Source organism: Fundulus heteroclitus, chromosome 14, assembly GCF_011125445.2.
Source record: "Fundulus heteroclitus isolate FHET01 chromosome 14, MU-UCD_Fhet_4.1, whole genome shotgun sequence".
Classification (NCBI taxonomy): domain Eukaryota; kingdom Metazoa; phylum Chordata; class Actinopteri; order Cyprinodontiformes; family Fundulidae; genus Fundulus; species Fundulus heteroclitus.
In genome coordinates this window covers 4,407,089-4,434,403 of record NC_046374.1, presented here as the reverse complement: position 1 = coordinate 4,434,403, position 27,315 = coordinate 4,407,089, and the positions used below count along the sequence as shown (strand labels likewise).

Here is a 27,315-nt window from a genome sequence, read left to right as displayed (position 1 = left end):
TGACTGAAGCGATTAATTTAGGATAGTTACTGTGTAACATTGTCCACTCAGCTCTACTGACGGCTTCTTTCTTGCTAGCTCTATGTTGCCTTATTTTTGTTTCCGTTGTTTCTAAAGTAGGTGGCCTTTAGATCGAAGAATGCCTGATTCCGTTGATTTGAGAAGCTTGGAGAGACCATGCACTGTTTCCATGGAGCCCCCCTGGGTTACCCTGCTACAACGTTCTGCTTGATGACTTGTAGTTCTTTTTCTTGTATCTGCAAGTAATAAAGTAATAATAAAAAAAACAATAATTTGTCATGATTATAGTAAACCCTGCTTGTCGCACAACGCTGAAATGGTTTTGTTGACTCGCCTTTAGAAGCATCTTTAGCACTCTGAAAGGCACTGTTGATGTTATGACCTGCTGCTAACGTGATTGATGACGAGACAGCCGGTGCGAAGAACTGTTTCTGAGGAATCATGGCCTCATCATCATGACTCAGGCATCAACTTCATCAATATTCTTCCTTTTTTAAACCCTGGTTAAAGCTTTTCAATGGAAATCAAAAGTCAACTTCTTTTGAAACCAAGCCTTGCTGTTTAAAGGTCAGTGAGCTCCAACCAGAGCGGCAGTCTGTGGGAATTGAACCCCAAACCTCCCACACAAGCACAATGGTCTAACCACTAGGCCACCGCTCCCCCTAACATTAGTTCACTGTAAACACCTGGAGAATTGGACTTTTGCTGACAGGCTTAGTTTGCTGTGAGGGTTCTACACTAATGTTATACAACCCCAGTACTGATGGACTTTATATAGAAAGGAACGCTGTAGCAACTGAATTCTGCAATTTAGTGATTAACCACAGTTGGATCCTGAGCAGACACCAAGCAGCAGCGGTGCTGCATGACTCCATCAATAGGAATGTAACACGCACAGGTTGGTTTGGATTCCTGTCAGCATCACTAGTACGTGTGACATTGTGGGAACACTAGCCCGGGTTCAAGGCGAGTGTGAAAGAAACCAGAGAAAGTACTGAGATGGATCTGTTTCTCTAGAAGTGTACTGGGAACTAAGTTGGTGCAACCCACATTGAAAACTTACCCTAATATCAATTTATCGTCATGTCACTTTGTCCTAAACAGCACATCTCTGAGATCTTTGAACGCGAATAAAACCCAAACAGATAATATTATGTGTATAATCTTAACAGCTCTTCAGCTGCTGGGCAGCAGTCTTGTGATTCTGCTCTGATGCTGCACGTCTGGTAGCTTTATGGCTGCGTTTCAAACAGTTCATGGAGAAGCTGAGGAGGACTCTGACTCTCCTCAGAGCTCTGTTTCAGCAGCAGCTTTAAATCTGACCCAACAGGACCTTCTGGGTCTTTTTAGTAACTAACTTCCTGGATCCAACTAATAAACATGACCTGGAAACAGCGGGATGCCATGTTGCATAGTGCTAAACACAAAACCATGACCTCCAGGAAAATCCATTAATTGCTGTTAATGGAGTGTCCTCTGAGTCTGCTGACCTTCAGTCACTGTTTTGACTGAATGTGGAACTGCCTGCATTCTTTAGTTACTCCCTTAAGTTATTCATCCTTGACATTTAGTTTATATTTTGCTTCTTGCTTTTGGTGGATTAGTACTTACTCATTGTCTCAGCCTCCACTCATTGAGTACTTTCACCTTCCTCTGTATATTTTCTCCCTGGTTCTTTTTGCTCCCACCTCTACAGGGTTTATGCCTCCTGGCCCCATGGTTCATCTGTGTCTGATACCTTAGTTAAGAGCATTTTTTTTTTTTTTTTTTGTTATCTTTATTTATTACTAAACCTCCTTGCCAATACAACGTCCTGTGTTAACATGTGCGTTATAAGACATGTAATAGCTAAGAACATAATATAGTAGTCCCAGTTTTTCACCATTTACATCCCCCCCCCCCCCCCCCCCCCCCCCCCCCCCCCCCAACCCGTGAACGCCTCAGTGGCGCTTCTGCTCATGCGCGCTCTGGTTCCTGCGCTAAGAACCAGGGCTGTAGTTTCAGACCCGGAATGTGTGCGCCGCGCTGCGCCTGCAGTCACAGATCCGCGCTGTGACTGAGCCAGTAGCAGGATTTAGTCTGCTCCCATCGCCCTGCCGGCAGGAACCAGGGTCTGGATCTGTCTTCTCCGTCGGTCCCAGCTAGGATGTGTAAATAGCTCCCACAGGTGTCTCCCATGATGGATAGGATAGGGGTCTCTTTCCTGGACCCCCTGGAGGACTACGAGCTCATCCACCGGATCGGTTGCGGCACCTACGGAGATGTGTTCAAGGTAAATGCGCTGGGAGTCCGCCAGGTTTTCTTCAGGGAGATGGGCCGAACTGAACGTCAGTTTGTTCGTTTATGTCAAAATTCTCGCCATCTGTGCACAAACCGTACAGGAAGTTTTACTTCCTGCCATGAGAGTGAAGCTGGTTGTTTGGAGAGCCTCAGATAGATTAGATGGCTGCAGAAGAGAAACTCTCCACCAGCAGATCACACATTTCCCCAAGATGAGCTGTCAGTGGGTCATGTAGTCTGTGAGCCTGTCCATAATGCCCAGGCTCTGCACTTCACCTGTAGCCTCTACTGACATGGAGCCAGCCCTCTGGCATCTTTGTTCAGTCGCTTGAGTCCCGTTGAATCTTTCCCCTGATTTTTAAATTATATTTCTGTGTTAAAGCAGACAGATTCATGTCTTTATGCTGAGAAGCTACAAAACTACACAAATGAGAATATGCTGCCCTGCCTGAGAACATGTTCTATGTTATTGAGTGTCAGGATGCAAACATCCTGCTCTGTTAGCGCCCCCGGTGCCTTCTGCATCCTGCAGACGCTGAGCAAGAATTTGGAGTATTGTTCAGATTCCATATCCGACTGGGCAGCTTATGGGTCCAAACAGGAAAAAAGGTCCATTACCCATGCTGGCATCTCTTATTTATAGCTGTGTACTTTTTTGTTTGGACTTCAGGTTTAATATGAGCCATGAAACCACTAAAGGAGGTCTAGTGTGGGTTAAACTAGTCTCTAGGGGAGGCTCAGCATTGTAGGGAACTTGAACAGATTTTGATTTGGGGGCCCACCTGCTGTTATGCCCATCAACCACCAACCATTCTGAAGAGCATTTTAATAAAGCTTTGTTTGAGTTGCAGAAGAGGACAAAATGAAGTGTTTGGGCTTACTAATGGCCATTTAAAATGGGGAGTTATTTGTGGAAATGTACTGACCAACAAGTCCAGCTCAAATACAAGAGACTGAAGTGATAGTGTGAAATAGTAACTATTTTAACGCAGCTATTAAACTATAAAGATTTTTCTTTGTGCATTAAAAGCAAAGTTTTCACTTATGTATTTTAAATTTCAGTTTTGAGCATTTGACGTTTTTAAACTAGCTATCCTGGAACCAGAGTAAATGTATCGCTATGCTTTCTCTGTATGAACACATAGGGCCCAAACCCACAGAATCCAATTTAGCATCCGATCTGACAGAAAATTGGGTCTTATGATGTTCGGATCAATTAGAATACGTTGAAGTGAATATAAAGAGCATCCGACCAAGATGTACCAGAGGTCCAACAGAGGTGTTGTTGGACTTATGCATCAATTTGGCTGGAAAGTCATGATTCAGACAGGAAGTGAGACATGGTGGCAAAGTAAAACATATCCGCTTCGGGGAAAATTTCTAACTAAAACTTCTATTGGCAATAGAAACAGTATGCACTTACCCATGGTAGGAGCACAGAAATATTGAAAAAGGCCGAACGCGAAATGGCGATCTTCTTTTAGCTTGTTCAGCCAGCATCTGCAGGTTTGTGATTACTGCCACACCAGCAGCTTCTATTGATGCTGTCTGGATTTCCTGTATACTCTGAGGAATACTCCATGCTGCGAGTCCAGTGTCTCGTGGAGGGAACCTCTTGTCCGAGGCTTATGGTTTTGAAGAAATCAGATCAGCATGTGAACAGTTGAATGACTCTGGTGTGTTTTGGGCTTAATTCTTAAAATCTATGATCTGTGTGAAAATGTACGAGTTCCTGGCGGAAACCTAATGGTTTGGGGGACTAAAGCAGAAGCTTAGCTTGCTTCTGTTTCAGTCCAGCTCTGTTTGTGTCTGTAGTTAGTTGTGTTTCCTTATTTTTGTATATTTCTAAGCTCATACTTAAAAGTTAAATTGAGCAAATCCAATTCAAAATCAAAGACTCGTGCAAGTATTATGAAAGGTTATAGGAAATAATAGAATAGAATAATCACAGTTTTGTCTCTCTACACCAAACTACGATATTATGTATGAAAATAAATATAAAGCAATTAATTTTGTAAACATAAAGTACCCATTATTAAAACACTCCCACATACATTTGGTCCATCCCTTATTTGGTCCGTCCGTCCGTCCGTCTTCTTCCGCTTATCCGGGGTCGGGTCGCGGGGGTAGCAGCTTCAGTAGGGAGGCCCAGACGTCCCTCTCTCTGACCACTTGGGCCAGCTCCTCAGGAGGAACCCCAAGGCGTTCCCAGGCCAGCCGGGAGACATAGTCCCTCCAGCGTGTCCTGGGTCTCCCCCTGGGCCTCCTCCCGGTGGGACATGCCCGGAACACCTCACCAGGAAGGCGTCCAGGAGGCATCCTGACCAGATGCCCGAGCCACCTCAACTGGCTCCTCTCGACGAGGAGGAGCAGCGGCTCTACTCTGAGTCCTCCCTGGATGACTGAGCTCCTCACCGTATCTCTATGGGAGAGCCCAAACACACTACGGAGAAAGCTCATTTCAGCCGCTTGTATCCGGGATCTCGTTCTTTCCGTCACGACCCAAAGCTCTTGACCATAGTTGAGGGTAGGAACGTAGATCGACCGGTAAATCGAGAGCTTCGTCTTTTGGCTCAGCTCTCTCTTCACCACAACGGATCGGTACAGCGCCCGCTTCACAGCAGACGCTGCACCAATCCGCCTGTCGATCTCCCGCTCCATCTTCCCCTCATTCGTGAACAAGGCCCCAACATACTTGAACTCCTCCACTAGGGGCAGTACATCCTCCTAAACCCGGAGAAGGCAGTCTACCCTTTTGCCGGTTCAAGACCATGATCTTGGATTTGGAGGCACTGATTCTCATCCTGGCCGCTTCGCACTCGGCTGCGAACCGCTCCAGTGAGAGCTGTAGATCACGCCCTGATGAAGCCAATAGGACCACGTCATCCACGAATAGCAGATACGCAATCCTAAGGCCACCAAAAAAGATCCCCTCAACACCTTGGCTGCGCCTAGAAATTCTGTCCATAAAAGTTATGAACAGAATCGGTGACAAAGGGCAACCTTGTCGGAGTCCAACTCTCACCGGAAACGAGTCCGACTTACTGCCGGCAATGCGGACCAGACTCTGACACCGGTCGTACAGAGACCTGACAGCCCTTATTAAAGGGTCCGGTACTCCATACTCCCAGAGTACCCTCCACAGGATCCCTTGAGGGACGCGGTCGAATGCCTTCTCCAGATCCACAAAGCACTTGTAGACTGGTTGGGCAAACTCCCATGCCCCCTCCAGGATCCTGCTGAGGGTGTAGAGCTGGTCCAGTGTTCCACGGCCCATCACATCCCTTATTTGGTGAATATGCCTAATAAAGGGGCATGAAGAAATTAAAATGAATTAATCATACCCCTTCACCATCCTATACACCTTAATATAAATGCGGTCGACCAGTGAGGTAATCCAGTATCCACTGGGACAGGTGGTGGTCCACTGCTGACCGCTCCAGCTTGTTCCTCTAAATGATGTCTAGTATAAATAGCACAGAAGGAACAAAAGAACATGATCCTCACAGCGCAGCCAGGTTTCTCCAGGAGGGCCAGAGCTCGGTGTAGCAGGTAGGTGATGGTACCCAGACGCCAGGCTGCTAGGCAAACTGCAGCAGATCCAACGAAGACCTGAGCAGGGGGTGAAGATAATTTAGGACCACCTTCTCGAGGGTCATAGAGATAAGTTATCAAATGTCGATTCATTTATCAATTGCCACTTCTAAACTGTTATTTATACCAGTAGAGGGACAGAAGAGGGGCACAATAAAGTCAATGACTAGATTAAGACAATGGCTTCTTATCATCTGCCAAACTAATTAAAATAATTCTGGGTTGCAAAAGAAAACCAAGTAGCATGATCTATCTAAGCTCGAATAACACCCTGACCCTGTTTTTCATCCAGACCTCTCCCCCTGCCTGAATGACCGTCTCACATGGCCACCAGAGACTAAACTAGAAAACCAGTCCACTCATTAAACCACAGCATGGACCTTTCTGTTTTTAAGGAGTGAGGTATTTTATTTAGTTTAAGTTCATTTTGAACATTTTTGTAACATTTACAGTTGTAATGTTAGACTGTTAGACTGTGACAAGTGAATTTCTCCACTGTGAGATCAATAAAGTATATCTTATCTTATCTTATCTTGTCTTATCTCTTTCAGAAACAGTTGATTAAAGTAGTTTTCTCAAGCAGGAGGCTGCATCTGGTCTCAGCTTTACGTAGTTCACATGTTCTCAGCCCGCACTGGCTGCCGTTTTTCCCATGAGACTCTTATGTGTCAAAGGAAGTGATGGGGTTTCAGTTTGTAGCCAGTGGTTTGTTCAGGGCACAGACTGACAGGTGTGTAAATGCTGAACGTGTTATTTTTAAAAGAATATTCCTTTTCCTTTGTGCTTATCATGTTGTGTAAGCTGTTGTTTTCTGACAGTGGCTGAATTTAGCTTTAAATCAGTTTGAATTCCGTTATAGGCTAAAATTTATATATATATATATATATATATATATATATATATATATATATATATATATATATATATATATATATATGTGTGTATACAAATGTTCAAGTTAACTGATTTAACTCCCCAGTGTGTTTTTTTTAGTGTTCAGTAGAGTATGCGTGAAAAGTATTTGGATACAAGTCTCTGCTTGCCTTTTGGCACTAAGGCATAATCTGCTCGGTTTTTAAAAATACATTGAAAAAAGGTGCCCTGGAGCTGTAGAAAGAATGAAGACCTATCATCCACTGTTTGACTACATGTTCTGTTTTTCACATGCCTGGTATTAGCAGTACCAACCAACCAAAGACCAAGAGACGCCTCTCATGGCGGTTAAACTGTAGTGACTACTGATTCAGACTCTGATGGGGCCGCAGCTCTTTGGCCTCAGATCAGCTGACTGACAGTCTGCAGCACCTTTGTATTGGTCTGACAGCTGAACATACTGTGGTCTGTGTGTCAGCTGTGAATGGGAGCAACACTACATACAGTTACAAACAATAGCACATTATCACTTCCCACTTCTTCTGTTGGCGGATTTGGTGGAGCTGCTCCTTCTGGAGTGGAGGGTCAACCCTCTCATGTGACTGTGTGGGCTTTCAATAGATCCTGGTGTGAGGAAACAACTCAGTTCATGTATCAGTGTCTAACTCTCAGAAACCACAAAGATCTCTCTGACTCCATTCAGTTATTATAAACATTATATAAATAAACTTCTAATGCAGGTCTGTCTCATCTTTTACATTTAATAATGTAAAATGAAGGTAATAAACCGTGAGATAGTTACTGAATGTTTGATTTAGATGTTGTTTTTTTACTAACTTCCTTTACCATCTTCATTTTGGAACAATTCAAAAACTGATGCAATATTAAAGGTTCCAAAAATTAAAATGTTTTAGCAATATTTAAAACATTTTAAATTAGGCCAGGGCTTAGTATTAGGTTCTGAGATTATGCTTCTAAAAGCCATCTATTTTCGCATTTTTATTATATACATTTGATTCTTTTATACTGCACATGCTTACAATTATGTTTCTTTTTTGTCTTCTGTTTTTACTTGGAGTTTTGCAACACAACTTCACTCAAATATATATTGTGAACGTGGAGTTAAATGACAATAAAGTCTCCTGGGGAGAAAAAGCAGAGATCCAAAGGTTTCTGGCACATCTTCACCAACTTCCAAAGTGCATGAAGATGGTCAAAGATCTGATGAAGTGAAAATTTCAGTGACCCTTGAAGTACTTCTAACTAACTTAATTGACAGACCAATGCGTTTTGGGCTTGTGCTGAAACACGTTGATCCATCAATAAAGTTGGTTCCAAGTGTTGCTGAAGATTTCCAAAAAGGCAGTTGAGTTACAGAGTTGGAACCTCTTCTGCTTTTAGACCTGATGCTGGTTTGTTGGCTAAACATCCATGGAAATCTCCAGTTCCACTACTAGAAGGAAAGGCGCTCTGTTGGACTGAGATCTGGAGACTGTGGAGCCTACTGAAGAGCAGTAAACTCGTTGTCATGTTCTAGAAAGCAGTTTGAGATGATTTGACCTTTGTGATGTGGCGCATTATGCTGATGGGAGTAGCCATCAGAACAAGACTCATGTTGGCTGTTTCAACAATACTTAACTGGTGTGAAGGGTAACAAAGTGTACCTAAAACAAGCCTCCCACACCACTACACCTCCACCACCAGCCTGAACCATTTATCCTAGGAGGGAAGAAATGATGCTCGCTTGTTGTTTATGCCACATTCTGACCTGAACACCTGAACTTTGCCTCTGAAACTGAGACTCATCAGACCAAGCAACACTTTTGTTGGTTAGCATCTTTTCTAACCAGATTCTGGCTAGCCTGTGTAAATTGTAGCCTAATAAGTATTCTGCATGCTAACTTTAGTTATTTAAGATACTGCTGCATTTTTGTCATCTCAAACAAGTCTGCTCATTCTCCTGAGGTAGGTGTTTTATCAAAACAACTGCTGCATACTGGCTACAATGATTCCTCTTTTTCACACCATTCTCTGTGAACCTGAAAGGTGGCTGTGTGTGAAATCCCAACAGATGATCAGTTTCTGAAATACTCAGAAAATCTATGCCACCACGCTGCAGCCAAATTCACTTAAATCCCATTTCTTCCCCACGCTAATACTCACTTTGAACCCAAGTGGCTTTGACCAACTCCAGATGCCTAAATGTGCTACTCCCATGCAATTAGCTGATTCATGAGTTTTCTTAAAAAGCAACTGAACAGTGTCTAACAAAGGAGCTGGTTAGAGTAAATTGAAGAATATTTCCATGATGCTTGCATAAGACAACTTTAGGAACTTTAAGGTTCCCTCATTCCTTTGTTTGTTTCGTGATCCCAAGGTATGTTTTCCTTGTTGGGTAAATTACATTTATCTGCCAACTTACCTGAACTCCAGGTTTGCCCCTAATTTTTAAAAAGTGATTTAAGGTTCAAGATTTAAGATCCCCAATGAGGGATATAAATAAAGTTAGAAAGATATAAATAAGTAGTTAGGTGTCTGAGTTGGGCCGGGTTAAGTGTGAGCCAGGCTGGATAGAGGAGACGTTTCAGGTGGGGATAGGATTATATCTGGGATCAGTTCAGGGCACTAACTTGGTTGCAGTGGTGATGGACATGTTGAAGTCAGGCAGAACCCCCATGGATTTTGATATTCATACTTGATCTGTAGTGAGAGTAGGAAGCAAGTTAAAGAGAAGAGGAAGAGGAATTAAAGTCAGTTAAAGTAAGACAAAATGCATATTTATGCGTGAGAGGGAGGCAGGCTGGACGTTGAAGGAGCAAAGAGAGAAGATGTTAAAGGTGGTAAACCATCCAGACTCATGGGTTGCATCAAACTGGATCACTTCCACTTCATGAAGCCAATAATACATCACCCTACAGAGATAAGGGGGTATAGGTGAGGGATGGATGAATGGAAGAAGGAGATTGGTTCTGTGTCCCTGATGAACATGTAATGTTGCAAAATGTGAGTATCCACCCCAGATCAATAAAAATTGATAATTTTAAGATGCAAACTGGATCTGATAAGATAGTGCCATTATTCACAGTGAAGAGTGTTGTACATGGTCACTCAGAAAGGAAGAAGCCATTACTCAGCAAACAGCATAATAAAACCCTAGAGAATAGTTTGTAAATGAAGTCAGAGACAAAGACCAGAATTTTTGGACACGTGTCCTGTGGATCAGACTAAGATTGAAGCCATAATGATGGATGTTATGTTTGAAGGAAAAAGGGGAAAGCTTGCAGGCCTGAGAATATCATCCCACCTGGGAAGTATGGAGGTGGCAGCATCATGTTGGATTGATGTTTTTCTGCTGGAGGGGCTGGTGCAAAATAGAGAAAATATATAATATTTTGTAGAAACATTAAGGCAACTCTTAAGACATCAGTCAAGGAGTTAAAGATTGGGCAGAAAAGGGTCACAAAGCAGGTATGTGCTGCACAATCAGAATCAGAATGGCTTTATTACAAGGGGTCTAATACGGGTGGACAATAATTCAATATCATTAGATATTGTGATATAACTTTATTCAATAAAGGTGATGTGATATTTCCAATATTTCAATTTACATTACAGTCTATGAATACAGCATTTATCACAGACTGACATTCTGGGTTTTATGTATTTTTTTTTTAAAGCAAATTATTCTAAAAAAACTTTATTGGAGAATTTTTATAAACATTGTAAAATAATTGTCATAAGTTTGTACAGGCATTTGTTGTGGGCATTCTTTGCAGTCTTTCTGAGGCTTTTATTTTGTTTATATCAATATTGCAATTATATCATATAGACCAAAATTAAGAAATATATTGTGATATATGTTTTGGCCATGTCGTCCAGCCATGTCAATTGTTCAGTACATTTTCAGTTTGTCTCGATCAAATAAAGTGGCCACTGATAGGAAAATTGGGAAATTTTTTAGATTAAAGCATGAATAACCACTGGATGGATGGATGGATGGATGGATGGATGGATGGATGGATGGATGGACTTTGAAAGGTTCTATCATGTTGTTTAGATGTTTGAGAATAAAAAAGGTTTAAATCCCTCTGGAGTTTTTTTTTTAAATTATATTTAGGCAATCCAGTGTACCAGATGTACTCGAATGCACCATAAAAGCACAGCTGTTAGGAAATCCTCTCTGTTCAGAAGGACTCCTCATGACAGCCCCAGTGTGTTGCCACATCTCATTTGTTGTGCAGCATTTTGCACTGGTTGAATAAATGCACCAGCTGGAATGGGATTTAGCTGATTTTTCTCCAGTGATATTTAAATCTACCTTGATGTAGTTTCGGGCAAGCAATTCAGATGCAAGAAGCTGTGCAAAACGGTTATTTTTCAAGGCTTAAGCTCCAGACCCAGTTGCAAGCAGGATAGTTTGACACCGTAAGACACTGGAATGACCTGGAAATTTTAAGAAATACTTTTCCAGGCCTTTGAAAAAAAAAAAAAACACGGTTTGTATAAATGTGTGCATGCAGATCACGCAAAAATATTAATAAATTATTGTTGTGTATTGAAGGCTCAGAATTAAATGTGTGTAAGAGAGTGAAATAAATTTCAATGAACAATCAAACTTTTTTCTTTATTAAAATATAATATATTGATTTATACATTATTGTTATGTCATAAAATATTTGTCTCTGTTAAACAGCATAAAACAACATATTTCGGCATGAAAACATGAATTTTATGTGTGAATGCATCATAACAACATCTCTGCCGTTGGTAACAAAACCAAACCTTGTGAAAATTGTGTAAAAATTCAGGGAATCATGATTTATTTTTGTTGACCAAACAGCATCCTCAGTACAAATAAATACACTGGGGCACGTGAGAGACCCATCCAAGATGGCGGCCGCGCTGAAACGTCAGCTCCAATGGGGCATTCCTCACATGACGTCGAGTTACTAAATTTAGAACAGGCAGTGCATCTGCATCGTGGCCATCTTGTGGTCGGACAAGCTGTGTAGAGTGGTGAAGCAGACAGCTCTGTCCCGAATATTGCATCAGCAAATATGATGGTAACAACAAAACACTGCTGCTTCGGTGTCTGCCGGAGTGACTCTCGATATGGCCAACGTGACCATATAAAAGGAGATTTTTTTTCATTCTCTTTCCTAAACTCCGAAAGAATTCCGAGAAATGCCATTGTTGAATAAGAGCGTGTAAGCGGAAAGGCTTTACAGTTCAGCTGTAGCTTTATTCATATTTATTGGAAATGAGACGGAGCGCACTGGATTTGCTCTCCCTGCTGTATGCGCTGCCGACACGGGGGACAGATTCTGGCCGGGATAACTCGCTCAGTTTGTAATTTGCTAGTCTGACCATCTGGGGTACTGGAGTTGATTTCCGGGGGTGGAGCTAATCGGACTCAGGGCCAGTCCTTGGTGTGCCTACATATATAATGTCTATAGTAGAAACTGTCTCTGTAGTGGCTGGTTTTAGCAAATAGTCTGTAGTGCTGACCTGAAGGTAAAGTCTTTGTGTGCAGGATGTGTGGGGTCTGCAGAGATGTTAGCTGCACTTTTAGTAATAGTAATAGTAATATCATCTTTATTGTCATTGAAACATACATTGAAAGATACATTACAACGAAAGTTGTTCTCTGCTTTCAACCCATCACCCTTGGGGAGCAGTGGGCTGCCATTTGATTTGTACGGGTCGGGTAAGGAAAAGTGTACATGGAACACTAGTGGTTAGAGCAACCAGAATAAACTTGCCTTGCCTCTTTTCGAGCTTTAGGTAAACTCAGCCTTAGCATAGTGGATCAACAAGTTTAACAGTGACAATTAAAACTAGTTGCTCACATGCAAAAGTGGACTATCAGCCTACCTGATGGCCACTAATTGTTGCCAGGGGGCTGAGTCATACTCGCATTAACGGCATTGTAAGAAGGCGACCGTTGGACCCGGAGGTCACCAGCCCGTTTAAAAAATGGATGGTTTCTCGTCACAAAAATGGCCTCCTTTAGTCTTCTCGCAAACCAATGTTCCTCTCTATGCAGGGTGAGAACATCTTCCTTCCTGAAAGGGTGACTGCTGGCTCATCTGGCGGTCATCATAAAACTTGTTGATCCACTATGTGAAGGTGCTGCTTATGAAGCTCAGTTTACCTTTTACTCCTCAGACTTTAACGTACAGACAGAGAACCTGATATTCAAGCCAGTCCCCCCGTTGTGTATAAAAAGCTTTATTGAAAATAAATGAAGCAATAGCAGAAACTTGATGCAGGCAGACAATGTCCAGAAAAGAGCTAAATGCAGGAAGTGCAGACATACAGCAGGAGGTGATGAGCAGAACAGGATGGATGCAGAACAATTCCAAAGGGGATGGGAGGAATAGTAAACCAAACAGTTCAAGGTCATGTCCAGAATCAGAAAGCCAATGAGGTATCCAGCGAGGCCAAGGCAAGACAAGAAAATCCAGAACACTAATGCAGGATGGCAACTCTCACAAGCAGGCCAGCTGACAGCTTTGCTAGGGCCCGGGACAACACTGTCTTTTTGGGCCCCCCCTCTACACCTGCCGCCACCACACACACACACACACACACACACACACACACACACACACACACACACACACACACACACACACACACACACACACACACAAAAAGTCAACTTAACTGTATACTTCATGCCCTGGAAATCTCTGTATTTTATACTGGATATTTTCAACCAGTCTATTGAATTTAGTGCACTAGTTGATCTTTTCTTCATAAGAGAACATCAGCACTGCAGTCAAAATATGGCCTTTTTTGACCTGCTGTACATTAGCCAGTCCCTAACATTTTTTTCTCTTCCATTGCATGAGGTAGAATATGTTAGATACTTTGGGAATTCTCTGCCCTCTAAATCTGCTGGCGGTTCATTTGCCATCTCTGAGAAAGGCTTCCTTTTTGCCATTAAACGCACAACATTCATTCCATCAGAATCAGTCAGTTTTGTTGGCCATAAGGCGAGATCATTAAAATTAACAGCGTGATCCGTCTCTGAGCGACTATGCTCAGACTATCCGATCGGGCAGTAAGCCCCCCCCCCCCACCTGCACTGTCTCTGTCATCGCTAGGGATGGCTCTCTCTGTCTCTCTCTGTCTCCTCCTCAAACACACGCTGCGTACCCCCCCCCCCCCCATCTCCCTGCCTCAGCTGGCTCTCCTGCTCCACTCTGTCTTTCAGACTGTACCTGGACCTCTGCCCTCTCTCTGCTTTCTGCTCTTTTGGCGCTAAGCTTAAGTATTTCTGTAAAAGAAAAGGTGTTTTCCCCCTTACACTAGCTAGCGGATGCTATACTTTAAAATCACATTGATAAATGCATTGCTTCTTACCATTCCTCTGCAATTCCGTTCCTGGACCTGTTCCTGACTCACACTGAGTTTTTAAAGAATATTTACTCATAAAATCCATCAAGCCTTTGGTGTCATCTTCTCTTTTTCTCTTTTGTTTTCTGTGTACCTGTGATTCTTAGTTTGCAGCGGAACAAACTTTCAAAGTTGCAGCCAGACGTTGTCCTAATGGTCAAACCATTTTATGTTGGGGTGGGGGGAGTTCTAATAACCCCTTATTTAAAGAAAACATATTACATATATATATATATATATATATATATATATATATATATATATATATATATATATATATATATATATATATATATAGTTACTCTAATATTAAATATGTTTCACACAAATATTTTCTGAAAAATTACTTCTGCCTGTATTTTAATGGTCAGAGTGTGAGTTTTGCCCCCCCCCCCCCAAAAAAAATCTGGCAGAGAATGGCTGTGGAAGTCAGGTATTTAAAGGTGTGCTAACAGGCGGACTAGTGGAGGTGTTAAGGGGTAAAAGCAGAGTCCTAGGTGAAGCTAATTCCAGTTAATGGAGTTTAGCAGAACGGAGAATAGAAAACAGCCAACTAGCCCAAAAATAACTTGAACAGGCAGGATGCACGACACAGACTGAGCACGTCTCTTAGAGAAGAGACGAAACGTGTCAACAAAGAAGAACCAGTACAGAGAGGACCTACTCAACTCTTTTTTGTTTGGTTTGTGTTGAAAATGCTGTAGTTCATGTATGTTTGCTAATGTGAATTCCATGTGCAGTATACAGATTCCAAGTCTGGAATTTAAACCCCAGATCTTCCTGCAGAGGACCTAGCAGTTTCATTTTAATAAAGATGTAATCCCTGATGTCACATTATGTATATTAATGAGTGCAAAATAAAAAAAAAAAGCAAAATATTACTCTTCCTCAGTTTCTTCCTTTAAAATTCAGGTTCTTTGCTGGTTTGTTTTTCATTTATCCAGCTGTTTTTATCCTGATCCCATTCACTCATTAAGAAAAGCTTGGGCTCAGTTGATAGAAATTAATTTTTTTTACAATTCTTTTACATATCTCTGGTTGACAGAATGTTGGGGGCCTACTGAAAGTCCAGGGAAGTTTCCTCTTCCTTCTCCTGTCTGTAAAAGCCTCATTGAGTATTATTTCAGGCCTGTCTTTGACAAACCCCTTTGTGACATCACTATCACTGTAGTTACAGGAAGCTCTAAAGTGGAACAGGAAAGAAAACAGGAAGTTAAAACAGACGAGCCACAGGTTGTGTTGAGGGAAACGGTTTGTTCTGTCGGTTGTTACCTCATTTGTTATGGATGCCCAGAGTTGAAATATTCCATCTGATGTCAGTGCAGTTAGTGAATGGGAATGACTAATGTTTTTAGGACGAACTGAGGATGTTTACACCATTAGATATTTTACAATAACTTTTAATATCTATACCCCATTTACACTATCCTTTTTTAACCCGTGCCAAGAACGGTCCGAGCTCGGTAACTGAGATAACTATCGAGTGTAAATGGATCGCAAACTGAACTGAACCGTGCCAGACACAACCGGACCGCGCTAAATCTAGACCAGTTCGATGGGTGGACTTGGCCTGGTTATTCAGTGGCACGGTTCTCTGATAATAAAAAGTGCATGAGCAGACCGCGTCATCTCCTTACAGTCAGCTGACTCATTTTGCGGTTTCAGACTTTCATAAAAATACCTTCCTTACCGTGCCACACGGTATCCAGTGATGATTCTGCTTAGCAGTGTGATGAACCTCAGCGTCTGTCGTTTCCTGCATCTGTAAGCCCTGGTTAGACTATCGTTTGTCTTATCCACTTCCCAAAAGCCGACTCCATCAATTAAATTCACCAAATGTTGTCTTCTTTGCCTGACTCTACGCAAACAACAAAATATCACAATTATAACCAAGGATAACTTCCTGAACGTTATCAGTCCTAGAGAGCAGTAGTACCGTAGATCGTCACTAGGAGGCGAGGAACCGTTCTAGCTTGATGTGTAAATGGTCATCAGAACCAAGCTCGGCTTGGTTAACTGATTCAAGCTCGGTCCAAGCTCGGCATGGATCGGTTTAACAAGGGAAGTGTAAATGGGGCTATAGTCACCTCTTATATGTTATTTACATATAAACAATGGCTTTACTGGTTCCTTAGAGAATCATTTTCCCTTTTGTTTTACTGCGACTTTGAGTTGTTGGGTTTTCAGAATGCATGTAATGGGATTGTAATTGTTAAATATGGACCTGTGTGTGGTGCAATGTGAAAAAGATTTTGAGGTGTTGCTAAGTTTGTGCAATGACTAAGCAGCCTATACTATAAAAATGAGTGGTCCTAATGCTCATCCTAGGGGGACCCTATGGGGAACTTATGAGAAATAAATACTTAAAAGAACCAGCCTGCAAGCCTTACCTAGTCCCAGATGCTCCTTTCAGACAGAATACATTGTAGTCTAGCAAGGTAAGGACCACCTGGTGTTGGATAAATCAAGAGTCTCTCTAATCTTTATTAATATATTTTCAGAAGCAAAGATCTGATCAGTCCTTGTTGGGAAAAAATCTAGTCATAGCTCCAACTTGATAAGGGTGATAAGGTCTTATCATAATGCCAATGCTCAATGCCATCCTGTGGTGTTTGAGCATTTGGAATACCTTACCTCTCAATGTTTGCACCACTCAGGCCATAAAATCATGTCCATGTCAGTTGAAAACTCAGCCTTTCCTTGGCCTCTGGCTGACTGAGCATGCTTGTTGGCAACATTGAGAGGGACTTTGGTCAGCAGTTGTTGTTTTTAAATGTGCCATATAAATAAATTGACATTGTCATTGGCATATAATTATTTATAATTCTGTATATTCATTCTAGTGTTATTTAAATGCTTTTTCTGTTACTTATTGTGTGATATGGCCATGATGATAAAACACTTTTTGGCCACGTGAGGCTTTCATAATTCAACCGCTCGAGCCGGCCTTGGTATGCGATGCTGTATGATAATTACATAAATGACAGCAGTGCTGTCGGTTAGAATGAAGTATTGCTCACACCTCCCCTCCCCCACTTCCTACCAACATGACACTTTGTCTGTGTGAAAACGTCTCTTGGTGGCTGTGAGCAGCAGGTTAACTTCAAACCTTCTTGCCTCCTCGGTCATTGCACAGGTCTTAAATCAAAACATGTCACAGACAAGATTTCAAGTTATTTTAGCTGCATTTTTGGCTGCAGATACATGAAAGATCACCTCTCCTCTCTTTGATTTCTTCTGTTTTTCCATTAAGTCACACTTACTTTTCATAGGATGGTTTCATTTATTTAAAATAATCAACCTGGCTCTATTTGACAATATATTCTACCACTGCAGACCAAAAACAAGACCCATTTCATATTTGTCAAAAACATCTTGAAAGACTTTAGGGAAATCAGCTGACAGGACAAAAGTGGAGATTTTTTTGATTTTTCAGAAAAACAGCATCATAGCTGGAGCCAAACATGGTGGGGGTATAAGTGTCAGCATGCTGTGAATAGGTTATTTGCCCCCTCAGGAATTCCTTCTATTTGTGGAATTTTTTGCAACTCTTAGATTTTTCAGATCATCAAACAACTCTTTGTGTCATACAAAGGTAAAATTCAAAGGATGATTCCATTTATTAGGCTAAACAAACTATGCAAACCAACATTGCCTTACTTTGCAACAATCATTTCAACATCCGATGTTAAATTATCTGAAACGTTTTGATGTCGCAAAAAAACTATTCCGAAACAGGCCAAATTTGTTAGGGATCTGCTGTGTTTGGCACAAATGGTGCAAGGACCAAACTTTAACCAATAGTTCTTTTCTTTTTCATTACTCTGAATAAAAGTGTATTTTCTGATCAGAATGAGAGTAAAGGACTAAAGACTCCTCTAATTGAACTAAAGATAGACCTCAAACTGGACAGCCAAAACAGTGCATGTTTTTCTCTGAGGTTCATCTACAGTCTTGTTTGTATGAAATATGAAGATAAATATATAGTCTTTAAATCTTCCTTTTAAATGACCAATTTTTGTTGTTTTTCAGGCTCGCAACATCAGGACGTCTGAACTGGCAGCGATTAAGATTGTCAAGCTGGATCCTGGTAGGTTTGAGACTTTAAACATGACTTTCAAGCAAATTACTTTTACAGTGAATAAGTGCTGGAAAGGATGTCCATTCTAGAGATGGACTCAACACTTTCATTTTTTGTTAAAAAGATGAAACTGTGTGTGAAGGGCACCCTATTATTTAATGACTTGAAGTTTTAATAACTTTTAATTCTCTACATGTCTCTGACATCCTTTGGGAGAAATAAGGCCCACTCTTCTTTGCAACTTTGTTTTGGTTCTTTGTGGTTTGCAGATGTTAGTTGCTGGACAGCTTTCATCTCATATTTCAACAGGTTAAGTTCTAGACTTTGACTGGACCATTTCAGTATCTTGGTTCTTTTCTTTTTCAGTCATTCTGTTTTAGATTCCCTGCAGTGTTTTACATCAGTGTTCCACTGATGACTGTTTTGGCGAAGCTTCAACTGTACAACAGATTAATTGTAAAATAGCTTGGTAGAGGAGTTAATGGTTAACTGCAAACTTTCCTATAGTAGTAAAACAAGTCCAAATCACCCCCCCCCCCTCCAGCCCCATTCTTCACCCTAGTGCTGACGTGCTGTGTTTGGTTTTTGTTAAAGATGGATCTGTTTGTTGTGGCCAAAGATCTCCTCTTTGGTTTAATCTGGAGAGAACACATCGTTCCAGACATTCATTCTAAAGCAACTCTGTCTAGTGCTGTCACGTTCTATCTAAAAAGAAAAGCACCATTTCAAAGCCTTTCCTGTCATGAATTTAAACATTTAACACGCTAACTTAAGTATGTAGCATGTGAGATGTAGCCCTTTGGTTTTTGCAGTTTCTCTAAACATTGCATGTTCTGATTTTATGGTGAATTTCATGGAATTTCTATTCCTGAAGAGATTGCCAGCTGTTCTAAATGTATTTAGAATTTCTTGCTGATCTTTCTCACGTTTAGACTGTATGTAGACGTCGTCATAAATTGTTACGCTGAAACGGTTGCTTCTGTAAAGTCACTGCTGATGCTGGTGCATTGAATTAACACTTTGGGTCTTCCAGCAACCAATTAACCTAACTTTTTACAGATGTGGTGACAGTGATGATGTACAAATGATAAATAAAGTCCTTCAGTTAGCGGCACCTTGATGCTACTTTCCTTCTTAAATCCCATTGAAACAGTAAGAATTTACTTTGTTTTTCACCCATAGGTTTTGTGTTTCTACCATTTACTTTCTTTTGTTGATGCCCGGTGACTACTGTGGATTGTGAAAGCCGGTGATGATGTATGGTTACTTCAGCTGGTCAGGTTTATCATACGTCTACAATGAGGTCAGCTGACATCATGGCCTTCTTCAAACGAGCATTGTTTTCCTGACAGTCTTCATGCAGTGGTCTGATTTAAGAGTCATCCAACTCTGTTTGACAATAATTGTGATTTTTCATAAGCTCATTAAGGTAATGCCAAAGCAAATGCATGCTGGGAGTGAGAGCTACATGTAGTCCTGCAAAATGCAGGTCTCTTATTTTTGGATAAATGATTTCACAGAAAAAAACAAGTTAGCTGGTTATCTGTTCTGTATATGCCTGGTGCAGGAAGACTATCATAAAGAACATCCTACACAGTTGATTTCAAAGGATAAGAAATTAAACCGCCTTCATGTGCAGGATTTAGTTTGGGTTGTGTTTTCTTCATGGCAGTAAGGGATTTTTCTTTAAGTGGATGAACATTAGTAATGAAGAGCGTTACATCCAGTATGAAGAAGGTATAAAGATGGACATATTGGAATAAATTGGAGCCTGTAATTAACAGACTCAGAAAAACGGAATCATAGCATTTTATTCTACTTCTATATTTCCCCTCTTTAGATTATGCAGCAGCATATAAAGTCCTGATGCATACTGTTACAGTATTTTTCTACAATTGTTTGACCTACAGAAATTGCACTCTCTTATAGACCGCCACAGTAAACAGGTTCCACAACCTCTGCAGATCATAAATACGTCCTACCCTCACTCTTAGTCTAGGCCTGGGATTCTTAGCTCTGTAATTTTCTCCTGTTGGTGTGAACTCTGTCTTGTTGAGAAGTAAACACTCACTTAGATGTCTGTCTGGACAGGTGATGACATCACATCCATCCAGCAGGAGATCACCATGATGAAGGAATGCAAGCACAAAAACATTGTGGCCTACTTCGGCAGCTATCACAGGTGACGAATGTTTTTAGCCTATCCATTTTACATGAGTGAAATTACTTATTGTTGATGGATGAAAATCTCTCATAGTCAAGGTTTGTTTTCCTCACACTGCAGCTGGATTCCTCCCCCACTGTCATTGGTGTTTAGTCAGCACAGCAGCCTGTTCTACTGTAGCCAGGTCAACGTATTACTGTGTCAACATCGTGGAATGATGCCGTGTACTGTATATGTTAGCACATTCAAAGCTGCCTCTTTACAGGAGTGAATAAATCAGAGTGCGTGTTCAGAACCTAGGGTGGATTTAAAACATCACTTCTGTGCTGACATGTCATGTTTTTCTGATGTAAAAAAGGAGACCAGAAAGGTCAGTTCAAAACTTTATACACACTTAATGGGACAAGTGCACTTTATAATTCAACTCAAAAAGAGCTAATGTAGAAAAGTAAAAAAAAAGCTGCAGTAGTTTAGTAGCCTAATTGTTTATAACCTTTAACTACTGCGTTGAGCCACCTTTTAATTCAGTTTCAGTCTTATTGGGTACACACCTGTCATCATTTATAGTGAATTCCACAAACCTGACATAAAGTTCACTTCTCCTGGTTGAAATTTCCTGTAATTTATATCCTTTAGCTAAACCTATAGTTTGTAGAAGGGTTACAAAGGCTCACAGTTCTCCCATGTACAAAAGTATCAATCAGGACAGGAATCCTCAACATTACATCAGTCCTGAAGGTTCTAGTGAGCGCTATTGGAGTCATAATCCTGATGTGGACAGATCATCGTTACATCATAAACTGGGCAGGAGCAGCTGCTCTCTGCAATATAAAAAACAAAAACAAAAAAAACACAAAGCTGGACTTCTATTCTGAAGCTGAAGACGTTTTGCTTCCCATCCAGGAAGCTTTCTCAATTCAAAATGTCTGGAGTAGTGTGGAGTTCCAAGCTTCATAGACCTGCCGGCGAGGCCTTGTCACAGCTTGGATTCACATGTAGATTCACCCGAAACTGATCGGCCCTCTCCATGGAGAGTTGTTAGGCTCATGGTTTGCCTGGCTCACAGGAGAAATGTTGTGGTCACATGTCTGGAGGTGTGAACTGGGGTGAAACTGGGCAGGAATCAAACCTATTGCTGTGTTGTAAGTTTTTGAAAGTTGAAACCTGAGCCCTCCTCCTCTGTTTAAAGTTGTTTTTTTTCTTGTTTTATGTTAATAGCTTCCTTCACCCCCGTCTCAAACGGTCTGTCTTCTCTGTCCAGAATTTGAACATTTTGGTCCTCAAAAGAGTGTCCTTTGTCCTTGAGCTGCAGGGGGACTGCGTCCTGTCTGGAGGAGGTAGCTCTCCTGTGTTGAGCCATGCGTCTGTGGAGAAGTGGTTTAGTTTCTCCAATATTAAGATCAGAACATTCCTCACTGCACTGAACTGCATACACCACTCCGCTCATCTTAGGTTTGGGGGTTTTGTCCTTGGGATGCACCAGCCTCTGTCTGATGGTCCTGTTGCATTTTGAACTGTTTGGGGATCTCCCAGGTTTTTCAGAGACTCCGGCAACATATGGGATTACAATGTTTTTGTGCTTATTCTTCTCCACATTCTGTTCTGCAACGTGTCTTTTGGATTTCCTTGCTGATTTGACAAAAGCCTAGTTAGGGTATCCACAGGTTTGGAGAGCATCTTTGACGTGTTTCTGTTGCTTGTTCTTCCCTTCTGTCCTAGTGGGGACATGTTTGGCTCAATGGTGTAAGGTTCTGATGACAGAAACTTGGGGTTCCAGTGGGTGGTGAGAATCAAAAAGAAGATATCGGTCTGTGTGAGTAGGTTTTCTGTAGACTTCAGTGTTCAGAGTGGAATGAAAATCATTCTCAGAAGAGTTGTCAAAAAGCAAAAGACCGCGTGAGGAAAGACCCTGAACGAGCAAGTACAGTTGTTTCAAAGAAAACAAGATGTGATGCATTCTACGGTGATGGTCTGTATGATCAACGCCACACAAGACTCCACTGCTGCAGAAAAAGGAAGCTGAAGGGTGTTTAATAAGAGAGTTGGAAGGCAGTGAAGAATGTTGTCAAGAGGCTGACAGCAACAATGGCTGATAACTGGGTATGTTCTACATGTGGCAAAAAATGTCCTCTGTTCATTCAGTTTCCTGGAGTAAGGTGTAGTCAAAGAACAGAATCTTTTTTTTCAAAGAAAACATCTGAGCTTGGCTAAAGTCTCAATAAACAAACAAAGAATGTACTATGGTTTGATGAAACAGACTTCCCATTTTCAAAAGGTAAGTTTGGCATAAAAACATTAAGAATCACAGAAAGGGCACCATACCTGCAGTAGAACATGGCGGTCTAATCACGCTCTCAGTAACAGTTCTAAATAGTGTTGTTTTCGGCAGCCATCTTAGTTTTAGTCCAGTGGGGATTTCTTATTGATTACTAGGGACTGGAGGCTAAACCTCCCATGTAAATTTTCTAAAATAATTGGTCAAATATACATTGTTAAACTTAATAAATGTAGTCATTAAACTGCATCACATATTAGCTAAAATGTGTTTAATTTCATGAGTATGTTGCGCTTTAATCAGCTGTTGAGTCCGCTCTCAGACAGCTCAACAGCTGAAAGTACAGATTTATCATGCCATGCACAGATGTCTGTTATTATTCGGTATGTGGACAGTGCAGGCAAAATACAGGAAGGATTTTTTTTATCTGTCAGAAGGACGAGATGCTCAGTCTGTGTTTGAAGTTTTAAGCCACAACATGCAGAGCTACAATTTCAGAGAAAACTAGTGGCCCAAACCTATAACGGGGTGTGCAGGCCAAGGTTAAAGAAATAGTCCCCAGTGCTACATTTGTGCATTGTTATGCACACAGGCTGAACCTAGTGTTGTTTCAGGGTGCTAAATGATTGCCTTAGTCAAGAGTATTTTTGCAACTGTCACTGGGTTTACCACTTTTTACAAAGAGATTGTCATTTCTTCAGTCTGTAGGGTGTTCAAAACTGCCCAAAAATGCTCCCACTAGATGGAATTTTACATCTCACATTGTGAGATAATTATGATACCCTGCTATAGGTTTTTGAAAAGCTTGTATCTGGAAAAGAAAACATGGATGATGAGACAATAGATTGTGCCAATGGGAACATAATGAAGATGGACTTTGAGTTTGTTTACTATGGAAGAAGATTAGGGCCGTTCAAAAAAATAAAATAAAAGTCTATTAATTTTTTTCTCAGAATTCTGAGATTAAAGTCAGAATTTTTACTTTTTTCTCAGAATACTGAGATTAAAGCCAGAATTCCGCCTTTTTTCTCAGAATTCTGAGATTAATGTCAGAATTTAGATTTTTTCGCAGAATTCTGAGAAATAAGTCATAATTAAATAGACTTTTTTTTTTTTTGAATGGCCCTAATCCTCTTCCGTAGTTTTCCTTTTGTACACGTACAACCAAATTTTCTGTGAAACAGATGTTATTTTTGACATTGTCCAACAGAGGGCTATGGATGTGGGGTTTTGTAAAACTAAAATTGTATCTCTCCAGGCCTTTGTCTATGAGAAAAGGTCAGAAGAGGCTTTTCAAATTGTTTATTCAAAAGCAGCAAATCTCACAGCAGACCCTCAAGATGAGCCCATGGGAAAGCGCCGCCAGTTACAAATGTATGACCCTCAGGATCATTACAGAAAACTGTACATGGCTATCGCTGACAATCTGACAGAACAGATTTCAAGGCGTTTTTCAAACCTAGAAAGCCGGCAGCTTCTGGAACTGGTCAATCCAAGGAAGTTTGATGAAATGAAACATGTGTTTCCTAAGTGTCCTGAGAATATATGGTCAGTTATTTGATTCAGGGAATCAAATAACTGACGGATTTATATTAAAATTGGGACTTGCAATGGGAAGAGAGGAAAACTGTGTGATTTTTGGTATTTTTTAAAGACATGGAATTAGATGGTGCAATGTCACAGCTGTACAAGCTGTTGTGCTTGGTTGCCAAAATAGGAGCTACATCAGCTGGTGTAGAACGCAGCTTCTCTTGCTTAAAAAGAGTCAAACCATACACACGCAACATAATGGGTCAGGAGCATTTAAGCAAACTTGCTCTACTGGAAAAAGAGAGAAGGGCTGATTATGTTTATAAGTAATGTGTTTCAAGATTTGTTATGCAATACGTTATGTTTGGATTTAATTAACACCATTGAGTCTCTACTCTTTCTTCGACCAGCCGCTGCCACTGTTTTAGTCTTAGTCTTATGGACAAACATCCTTGTTAGTTTTAGTCACATTTTATTAATTTCATGCAGTAGTTTTCGTACAGTTTTACTTGACAAAAACTAAAAAAGGTTTTAGTCTTGTTTTAGTCAGCAGATGGAGCAGCATTGCTGATATGTTGGAGCTTTTAACTGACTGTCTACAGGCACAATAGCCAGAAATTTCATGCATTTTGAACATCTGGCAGACCACCTACTAACATTTTCTTCTCGTCTCATCAACAAAAACTCCCACCAGTCTCATCATGTTTTAGTCGTCAATGAGCCATGTTTACCTCGTCATTGTTTCATCATTTCCGTGAAAAAAGGGCCGCCAGTTCAACAACTCTGATTTAAATACCACATAGTTTTTTACCCAAAACCTTCAGAACTTTGCTCTAAAGGAAAAGTAAAAGTGGAATTTTATTTTTCAGCATCACTGTGAGTTCAAGCTTGTGTTAAAACGACCAAAATATTCCTGGCTTCACTAGAAGAAAATGTAAGCTCAGGAAAATGGCAAATACCAAGTCAAGACGGAACATGCTGAAGGACCAAAGAAGACTAAATGCTGAAACTCAATCAAATGTGCTTCAAAAAGTATTTGTTTAAGGATGTGCTCACCTATGCATCAGGTTATTTCAGCTTTTTTTAGATTTTTATTCCCTGATAGATTCGTCCCCCCCCCCCCCCCCCCCCCCCCTGTTCAAACATACTGTATATATGTCAGATTAAAGATGGAAGAAGTTTTGAAATGATTATTCATAGTTTTATTAATTTCATGACAATAACCTGCCACTTTAACAGCAAAGTTATATTAACTGTAAAAAGATGTGTATCTCCACAGGAACACCAAACTGTGGATCTGTATGGAGTACTGTGGGGGAGGATCACTTCAGGATATGTACCAAGGTATGTTTTGATCCATTTTTAGTGCTTTTTGTGGCTGACTTCAATAACATCTTGTTCATTTAGGATTGATTTTGCTGTAATAGATTCTTATTCTGTAAAATAAAAAGCATTTTTTAATTTGCACTAATACAATTTGATCAAATTAAAAAAGTGTAAATCTTGAACGAGATAATAGCGCTACCAGATTCATAAAGTCTGTCATTTTTATGGTCACTAATGTCAAAGAAAACCCACCCATAGAAAAAAACAACACAATGTCTGGTGATTTCTAAACTGTTACCCAAACTGTGTTTCCAGTGACAGGTCCGTTAAAAGAGAAACAGATAGCATTTGTGTGCAGGGAAACCCTTCAGGTAAGGCTTTTTGTATAAAACCTTCTCATTGATTACTTCTGCCATTATCAGTTTTTTTTATTTTGCAGCCACAGCTCTCTTAGCATACTTTACAGATTAATTGTCCTGCAGTACAGGCCATCAGCCTACCAGCTAAGCCTAACTATCTCACTGCATTGTGGTTCTCTAAGGGACACAGACTCTTAAGGTTGTTATTGCCAGTAAGGAAACTGGAGCTCCTCTGAACCTTGTACATTCCTATCATGAAAGACCATTCCTCAGTTCTAAAGAAAATAAATCCTACTGTCTTCAGCTAAAGTATTTAGGCTCACCATAACATGGATGATTGATAGTAGTTGTGGTTGTAAGCTAATGTAGGCAAAATGTGTGTGTACTAATAGGGAAAAGCCATCTGGATTTTTGTAGTATGATAATTTGGTGTCTTTACTGCAATAAAGCTAAATATCTGCCACAGAAAATAGTTCAGAAGTCATTCCATTGTTTGTTTGGCAATAGACTGCAGGGCCCTGATGCATAAAGCCAGAGCCTGTTTGCACAAGTCACTGTTCAGTTTCACTTTAAACCTCAGAATTTCGCAAATAGGCACATTAATCTAAAGATAATCAGATTTAAGAGTGGGGTAGTCTTTCTTCATCAACCCTGCTTGTGAGGCTGACAGTAACATCGCAGCCATGTTATGTTTCATTTCTCTCTTAGAAAGTATCTACTGCTTAAAAAAAAGAAAGTATCTGCTGTCAAATAAAAGTTTTAAATGAAAGCTGTGGTACAAATTATCCCTGATATGGCAAAAATAATGAAATACAACACACTGGAAACACTTTCCCAAATAAGAGCATTTACTCCACATGTTCAAGCTAGTCGTCAAGGCCCTACTAATTTGGGCTGGTTTACAGTGACTGGTGAAAATAATTAAGCTCCAGCTGTAGAATAGTCTGATGGTAAAGGGCTTGTACTTGTATTGTGCTCTAATTGGTCTGACAACCCAAAAGCACTTCACACTACAATCAGTCATTCACACACTGACGGTGGTGAGCTATGTTAGTAGCCACAGCTGCCCTAGGGCAGACTGACAGAAACAAGGCTGCCAAGCATCAGCGCCACCGGGCCCTATGACCACTGCCAGCAGGCAGTTCAGGTGAAGTGTCTTGCCCAAGGAAATAACAACTAAGACAGTCGGAACGGGGGATCGAACCAGCACCCCGCCAATTGTAGGATGAAGTCCCTACTACTACTGCGCCACTGATTCGTCGGTGATTGGGTACACAACATGTGCACGGCTGGGTTTGGAAATATTTCAGTTTGTATGTCTACAACAACAGCAGAGAAGTGGTGTAATAGTATATCAGACAACTGCCAGATGAGTGTTAGTTAACTGACACAGACACACCATCAGCAC

General features: G+C 40.9%; 1 protein-coding gene across 5 annotated transcripts in view; it reads left to right on the top strand.

The window, feature by feature from the left end:
- Nucleotides 1–2,014: 2,014 nt before the first annotated feature.
- map4k2 (mitogen-activated protein kinase kinase kinase kinase 2) overlaps nucleotides 2,015–27,315 on the top strand; it is a 72,124-nt gene continuing 46,823 nt past the window's right edge. For all 5 annotated transcript variants that reach the window (XM_036146100.1, XM_036146096.1, XM_036146099.1 and 2 more), the window contains exons 1-5: nucleotides 2,015–2,293; nucleotides 18,205–18,262; nucleotides 20,345–20,435; nucleotides 25,502–25,566; nucleotides 25,864–25,919. In XM_036146100.1, the coding sequence (XP_036001993.1) occupies nucleotides 2,198–2,293; nucleotides 18,205–18,262; nucleotides 20,345–20,435; nucleotides 25,502–25,566; nucleotides 25,864–25,919 (366 nt within the window). In that variant the 5' untranslated portion in view covers nucleotides 2,015–2,197. The remainder of the gene's footprint in view (nucleotides 2,294–18,204; nucleotides 18,263–20,344; nucleotides 20,436–25,501; nucleotides 25,567–25,863; nucleotides 25,920–27,315) is intronic.